General features: G+C 40.3%; 2 protein-coding genes across 2 annotated transcripts in view; both read right to left on the reverse strand.

Annotated features, from left to right (window-relative positions):
- The window catches only part of slc12a6 (solute carrier family 12 member 6), a 30,632-nt gene extending 23,734 nt beyond the window's left edge, over positions 1-6,898 (reverse strand). Inside the window, exons 1-3 of the mRNA XM_079444821.1 lie at positions 6,769-6,898; positions 4,743-5,346; positions 171-265 (exon numbers count right to left, since the gene is read on the reverse strand). Of these exons, the coding sequence (XP_079300947.1) occupies positions 171-265; positions 4,743-4,938 (291 nt within the window). The 5' untranslated portion in view covers positions 4,939-5,346; positions 6,769-6,898. The remainder of the gene's footprint in view (positions 1-170; positions 266-4,742; positions 5,347-6,768) is intronic.
- Positions 6,899-7,088: 190 nt separating this feature from the next.
- LOC306878285 (H/ACA ribonucleoprotein complex subunit 3) lies at positions 7,089-8,010 on the reverse strand. Its single transcript, XM_079430537.1, has 2 exons — positions 7,863-8,010; positions 7,089-7,457 (listed from the first exon to the last, which is right to left on the reverse strand). The coding sequence occupies exons 1-2, from the start codon at positions 7,914-7,916 to the stop codon at positions 7,317-7,319; spliced, it is 195 nt and encodes a 64-aa protein (XP_079286663.1). The 5' UTR covers positions 7,917-8,010; the 3' UTR covers positions 7,089-7,316.
- Positions 8,011-8,028: the final 18 nt, after the last annotated feature.

An 8,028-nucleotide genomic window follows, 5' to 3' on the forward strand; every position in this document is an offset into this window, starting at 1 on the left:
AAAATTAATTGTAACATTGTTTTTTTTTTTATTAATGTTTTTTTTAATGAAAATCTTTGCTGTCCTAAAAACAGGCTATTTTCTGTTTCTTGTATGTATTTTTTTTTGACATCTTAGTGAGAATCAGCCTACAAAGATGAGAGATTATGAATAATATCCATAGAGCAAACCTCAAAGAGAGCCAGATTCCTGTCGTAGAAATCATCATCATCGATGGCGTGAGAATTATTGATGTAAACGCTGGACAGCTTCACACCGCCGTCACCTGACACACACACACACACACACACACACACATATTATTGATGTTTAGTACGAGTGCTTGGGAAACCTGTTTGGAAACAATCATTTTACTGACTTGTCTGTGTCATTGTGCTCACACAGAAATGAGATCAAACTAATGTTTGAGCAAAATAAATGTACATTTCAATGCGGTCAATAAAGAACAACAGAACTGGACAGATGTGAAAGAACAGCCACGGATCACATGACACTGTGTTGCCATCAGCAAACACACACACACACACACACACGCACGTTCCAGTCTTGAACAGGAGCGCTGCACAAAAATGAACCGAAACCACCATGAATATTTTCCTTACAGACATGATGAATATGTCTATAGAAAGCTTTGAATCCAAAACAAAGATGCATTTCTTTCTAGAGAAGCGTCCAATGAGGAGATGGCGAGTCAGGATTTTTAACTTCATCTTTGTGACACTGACTCAGAAAACACTAGTTTATTAATAAATAATTCAAATATATCCTTAGCGTTTTCCCTTGACACATTCATTTGTAACTTTTGCTGGGGCTTTGCGGCATGCTTTAGCCTATTTAGTGCGCTCATGTCACGTTGCTGTGGGCGCTATGGTCACAAAAACTCATAATTTGCACGCGTTTTTAAACATTGCAGTTTAAAAACAAGTGATTTAAGCAATTGAAATGCAAACAACAGCACTATATGTGTTTCCGAGCGTGCTTTCTGCAATTGGGTCGGATCGAGGCCGGTTCATATTCACACCTTAAACGGACCGTACCAGAGTTTACCTCTTCAGCTGGGTCTGGGTGCGGTTGTTTGATGAGATTGCTGTATTCACACCGGCCCAAAAGATCCGCACCAAAGGGGGAAACGAACCAGAGTTCGTTTTAATCGAACCAAACAAGACAGGTATGAATACACCCTAAGGCTTGTGTTGTACCATTCAAAGTGAACTGAAGATATTTTAAGGACTAGCAGGAAGCCTGGAAGAAAACTTCAGATGTTTGCTGGTGTAAAAGCCACCGTCGCCACACAGATCTGGGTAGTGACTGATTGTCCTGTAATCTGGATTACATGATCAGATTCCAATAATTAGATTAAATTACATTTTAAAATACTCATAATCAGACTACAGTTACTTTATTATTGATTACACATTATTCACACAATAGCATTAAATTATTCTCCCTAATTCCTCTTTTTCATCTTTTAAATGCTCCTTTCTAAAATAGCCTACCCGATTCCAAAAAAGTTGGGACACTGTACAAATTACGAATAAAAAAGGAATGCAATAATTTACAAATCTCATAAACTTATATTTTATTCACAATAGAATATAGATAACATATCAGATGTTGAAAGTGAGACATTTTGAAATGTCATGCCAAATATTGGCTCATTTTGGATTTCATGAGAGCTACACATTCCAAAAAAGTTGGGACAGGTAGCAATAAGAGGCCGGAAAAGTTAAATGTACATATAAGGAACAGCTGGAGGACCAATTTGCAACTTATTAGGTCAATTGGCAACATGATTGGGTATAAAAAGAGCCTCTCAGAGTGGCAGTGTCTCTCAGAAGTCAAGATGGCAAGAGGATCACCAATTCCCCCAATGCTGCGGCTAAAAATAGTGGAGCAATATCAGAAAGGAGTTTCTCAGAGAAAAATTGCAAAGAGTTTGAAGTTATCATCATCTACAGTGCATAATATCATCCAAAGATTCAGAGAATCTGGAACAATCTCTGTGCGTAAGGGTCAAGGCCGGAAAACCATACTGGATGCCCGTGATCTTCGGGCCCTTAGACGGCACTGCATCACATACAGGAATGCTACTGTAATGGAAATCACAACATGGGCTCAGGAATACTTCCAGAAAACATTGTCAGTGAACACAATCCACCGTGCCATTCGCCGTTGCCGGCTAAAACTCTATATGTCAAAAAAGAAGCCATATCTAAACATGATCCAGAAGCGCAGGCGTTTTCTCTGGGCCAAGGCTTATTTAAAATGGACTGTGGCAAAGTGGAAAACTGTTCTGTGGTCAGACGAATCAAAATTTGAAGTTCTTTTTGGAAAACTGTGACGCCATGTCATCCGGACTAAAGAGGACAAGGACAACCCAAGTTGTTATCAGCGCTCAGTTCAGAAGCCTGCATCTCTGATGGTATGGGGTTGCATGAGTGCGTGTGGCATGGGCAGCTTACACATCTGGAAAGGCACCATCAATGCTGAAAGGTATATCCAAGTTCTAGAACAACATATGCTCCCATCCAGACGTTGTCTCTTTCAGGGAAGACCTTGCATTTTCCAACATGACAATGCCAGACCACTTACTGCATCAATTACAACATCATGGCTGCGTAGGAGGAGGATCCGGGTACTGAAATGGCCAGCCTGCAGTCCAGATCTTTCACCCATAGAAAACATTTGGCGCATCATAAAGAGGAAGATGCGACAAAGAAGACCTAAGACAGTTGAGCAACTAGAAGCCTGTATTAGACAAGAATGGGACAACATTCCTATTCCTAAAACTTGAGCAACTGGTCTCCTCAGTCCCCAGACGTTTGCAGACTGTTATAAAAAGAAGAGGGGATGCCACACAGTGGTAAACATGGCCTTGTCCCAACTTTTTTGAGATGTGTCAGGGCCTGAGTTTTTTAAACTGGGGGGGGGAACTCCCCCCTTACATGGGTCACATGGGGGGGATTTCAAGATTCTTGGGGGGGGGGGATAAATTGACACATCGGGCTAAATTAATCATCTTCATTTATTTATGTCTACAGTTTTTAATGTATCTTGGTTTTCAAAGAATTATAACAAATTTTGTCATGCTCTCTTTCAAATTGACATTAAGAACTGTATTAAAACTATATATTAAGAATCACTGTATTTGTATATTCCAGTTTCAGTTCAATTTCTTTGTTTAAAAAAAAAAAAAAACTTTATACAAAATGCACCATGCTCTCCTTCAAACTGACATTAAGAACTATATATTAAGGTCTCTCAATTTCAGTGTATTTCATGGGTTTCAGATCAGTTCAATTCTTTGCTTTTTCAAAACTTTATACAAAATACGTCATGCTCTCCTTCAAATTAACGTTAAGAACTCTGTTTAAACTATATATTAATGTATCTCAGTTTCAGTGTCTTTCATGTTTCAGTTCAAGTTTAGTCACTTTTTTTCCATTGCTTGTGACTTTGTGACTTCTTTGCTCTGTCTCCTCCTCTTCATCTCTTTCCATTTGATGATGGCTTTCATTTTTGTGCCTTCTGAATAAAAAAAGAAATGTCTCCTCTTTCTATAGCCAAATATTTTTTTCCCCCTAACGTTTAAGCGTTGTGAAATAATCTAATCAGGGTGTTATTTTTGTTTTTATTTAAGAAAAAAAGCTCTCCAAAGATTAAAAACCATTTCAGTGAATGATCTTTATTCCGACATAAATTAAATAACACAAGGACAAATATCATGCATACCAAGCTGTTGGCGTCTTCTCGCCGTTGAAACATGGGTCGTTACGTGAGAGATGATGACGATCAGTGAACAGGAGTCTATTTTCTTATGTTCATTCATGTTAACTTTCGATAAAATGCGCATTTTAAGATAAGGAGATGATGATTTACTCGCGCTTCGCTGCTGCTGTGTTGAGTCGGCGGGCGCGCTCTATCCACTCACACACTATAAAGAGCAAAACAGCATTTGATGTTTGAATTTCGGGATTAAAATAATATAATTTGGAAGCCGATAACATCTTCACAAGCAAGTCATTATGACTCAGAATATTAGAGCGCGTTACACAGCGTTGTGTGAATCAGTGCGCCGCGGGCCACGGAGAACACGCCGATGCTCTGCTACAGGACTCAACGACAGAGAAGGCCGGTGCAGCGCTGGTTTAAAAAAAAGACAGGCTGTTTGAACCAGTCATTTATTTATTTTCGCGTCTGTAGATGTATTTAATCTGAGATGAAGCAAATATATTTGTGCGGGAATTTCTCGCATTATAAAAGTTAAATTTGCGGGAATGGTTTAAATTATGCGCGATCCCCGCAATCCCGCGCCGAAATTCAAGCCTTGTGTGTTGATGCCATGAAATTTAAAATAAACTTGATGAATGATACATTTTCTCAGTTTAAACATTTGATATGTCATCTATGTTGTATTCTGAATAAAATATTGAAATTTGAAACTTCCACATCATTGCATTCTGTTTTTATTCACAATTTGTACGGTGTCCCAACTTTTCTGGAATCGGGTTTGTATAAATCTCTAAATTGACCAGTATGACTGGTTTTGTGGTCCAGGGTCACATAAGTATAGCATGATGGATTACGTCACCAACTACAATTCTCTGACTCCAATGTAAATCCAATGTAATTTGGAATCATTAGTAAGTAATCCAGCCAGCTCTGGTAGTACAGTAGTGTGTTAATCAGAACAGTGACCTGCTTTATCACACTCATTAAAGACAGATAACAGCGTCTCTCACCGTGCTCGAGGTGGCTGCGCTCCGGCGTGTCGGCCCCGGCCGAGGTGGTGGCCCCTCCGGATGCCTCGCTGCGGTTCACGCTCTCCCTGGAGCCGAAGCGGACCCTGGCGCTGGAGCGCGAGCTGACGTCCGGAGACGTGTCCGGCAGGTCCTCAGCTTTGATCGGCGTGACGGTGAAGCGCACAGACGAGGCCATGGCTTCCCGCGCCGCCGGCTGCTGTGGCTCCGACAGGGTGACGGCCCCGCTGCGGCGAGGAGCGCACTCGGCTCAGCTCACGGCCCGGCGCACCGCCATGAGACTCTGAGAGTATGTGAGATGCTTCTGTGATCTACTGCTGGACACTTGTGTGTTCACTGGATGCGAGAGCGAGGAGAAATGTTTAATCGTTCCTTCAGGAGAGTCTCCAGAAAAGCGCTGATTTGTGCTCAGATCAGCTGGTGCGGCTTGAATCTGGTTTCTGACGCGTCAGCAGAGACTCATTCACACGCAATGAAAACCTCTGCACTGAACCATCTGACAGCGTTTGAAAAATGAACCTTCCTCTGCTGGAACCCAAAATAAGTGAAGGCTGATTGATGCAGCTGTCATGACAAACACAGCAATCTGATGGATAAAACGAGTGTGTGTGAGAGAGAGAGAAATGGGGAAAAGAAACAAAACAAAAAAGCACAGAGTCAATCCACCAAAATAACAAAACTAAGCACAGAAGACTGGTTTTAAATGGTTCTAGCTGGTCACAATCTGGTTTAGACGGTCTATTTACAGGTGCTGGTCATAAAATTAGAATATGATGAAAAAGTTAATTTATTTCAGTAATACCATTCAAAAAGTGAAACTTGTATATTAGATTCATTCATTACACACAGACTGATATATTTCAAATGTTTATTTCCTTTAATTTTGATGATTATAACTGACAACTAATGAAAGTCCCAAATTCAGTATCTCAGAATATCAATTAAGACCAATGCAAAAAAAATGATTTTTAGAAATGTTGGCCAACTGAAAAGTATGAGCATGTACAGCACTCAATATTTAGTTGGGGCTCCTTTGGCCTGGATTACTGCAGCAATGCGGCGTGGCATGGAGTCGATCAGTCTGTGGCACTGCTCAGGTGTTATGAGAGCCCATGTTGCTCTGTTAGTGGCCTTCAGCTCTTCTCAATTGTTGTAATGAATGAATCTAATATACAAGTTTCACTTTTTGAATGGTATTACTGAAATATATCAACTTTTTCATCATATTCTAATTTTATGACCAGCACCTGTATATTTTATCAACATGCAGCACCTCTTTGCCTATTTTATGTAGATTACTTTATTTTTCTTACTGGATTTATATACCTATTGTACTTTATATTATTTCCAAGCAAAAAAATAAATAATATTTTATATTAATAATAATAATACTTCTATTTTATTTATTTGCAAAAATCAATATATATATATATATATATATATATATATATGTGCACACACACACAGAGAAAGAGATTTCCTTCCTATTAATAAGACAATGTATATTATAAATAAGTGTATCATAAATTTACATATTTTCATATATTACTCAACTGAGTAACGTTAGCTATATTATAGTAGCTTTCCTACTAGTCATATATTAGGCGTCACGTTTAAAGCCCTCGTTGTGTAGTGAGCTGGTTAGTGAGTATTGTTGGGCATCTCAGCGGTTCACGAACACAGCATCTCGGAGCGTCAGTTTTACCATCACTGCACCACAGTAGGTTTCTTAAGAGTATGGAGCTCGCTAGCTTTAGCGACACAAACCGGCCGTTAGCTCCTGCGACACTTTCTCCGAGCGCCTCTAAGCCCATTATAATCAGATCACACACACCTGACAGAAACCCAGCATGTATCAGAACCAACTCTTTATATAACTAATAAACCGGTTTACCTCAGCAGACGCGCGCGAGAGACTCTGTCGCGCTGTTTGAACGTAACGTTATGTATATTATAAACCCGCGTTAACGGTCTCATTACTCGCTTCAGAGAGCAGCCGCTCGTTTACCTCCGCACCGCGGTCACGGACCCGCTGGACACAGGCTTCTGGACGAATGAAATCCGCTGTTTATCGCTCCGGTTTCTGACCGTCAAAATCAGCACTTCTGACCGACTGCAGCGTAAAGCGCGAGACACGCTCTTTGGCGCCGTGACGTAAGCGCGCAGAACGCCGCTGGGAGATGTAGTTCTCAGCGTCATTCGTTTATGGAAAATACTAGGTTCTCATTTTTAATTTCCTCTTATTTTACTTAAATATAATTTAACATGTACAAATGTAAAAAAAAACAAAAAACAGTTTCATTTCCAAATAAATTTGAAATGCAAATATACAAATCACTCATTTTATTTACTCCACATGAAGATTCATTCACATGTTTGTATTGTGAATAAACTAAACTTGAATAAACTGAGTCAACAACAAATAAGGATGCCATACTTTTAGTAATGAGAAAGTAAACATCACATTATTAGATTAAAAAAATAATGAATTGTGTTTAGTCTATTGACGGTGGCCCCGCTCAGAGCACAGGCCGTGGTTGTGGCCCCGGGGCCCGCTCAGAGCACAGGCCGTGGTTGTTGGGTCAGCAGCAGGCCGAAGCGTTTCTTGATGGTCACTCGGTGTCTGGAGAACTTGTCGTCTGGTGAGAAGCGGGCTGGATGCGCTGAGCTGGTGGGCTGACCCGTCGGGTCCACTTTCTGCAGGAAAATCATTTCTTCAAAACATGCCTTCAAACTGTAGTTCTTTATTTCATAGCATTAAACACATAATACCAAAAGCAGCACAATACCATGTTTTTTGAGAAACTGAACAATAAGATACAATTCTCTATCTATGGTATTGTTTTCGACTTGTATTATGGCTTTAATGTTATTTATGATTGCTTAAATGAGTATTCAGCACATCCCACTGAACAAGGAGCGCTTCAGAGCGCTCCAAACACGGTTTTATCAGCCGAGGACACTTTTATAAACGAACACAATACTTGAAGACGCATGCTATCGTTATAATACAGTTTGAACAGGGTTTAAAGCACTATATTACGTGCATTAGTCGCTTTACGGCCAAACGCGGCGTGTTTCCGGCGGAATACATGAACTCACCTTCAGAGTATAAACTCTGTCGCCGTTCTCGTTCAGATAATACTGCAGGAACATGATGACCGGGTTACAGCGTTTATTTCGGTCAATACCGAGCTGAAAACAGCTTTATATTCCGCAGCGTAGCCTCCACGTGTGCGCGAGAGCACAACACAAACCGGAAGTGTGA

Source organism: Barbus barbus, assembly GCF_936440315.1.
Source record: "Barbus barbus genome assembly, chromosome: 2".
NCBI lineage: Eukaryota > Metazoa > Chordata > Actinopteri > Cypriniformes > Cyprinidae > Barbus > Barbus barbus.

What these genes read in the sequence shown, in the direction of transcription:
- LOC306878285 (XM_079430537.1), bottom strand. Translation starts at nt 7,916, where the DNA reads ATGTTCCTGCAGTATTATCTGAACGAGAACGGCGACAGAGTTTATACT. An exon ending in ACAGAGTTTATACTCTGAAG is followed by an intron (nt 7,458 to 7,862) that starts GTGAGTTCATGT and finishes ATTTTCCTGCAG; the next exon opens with AAAGTGGACCCGACGGGTCA.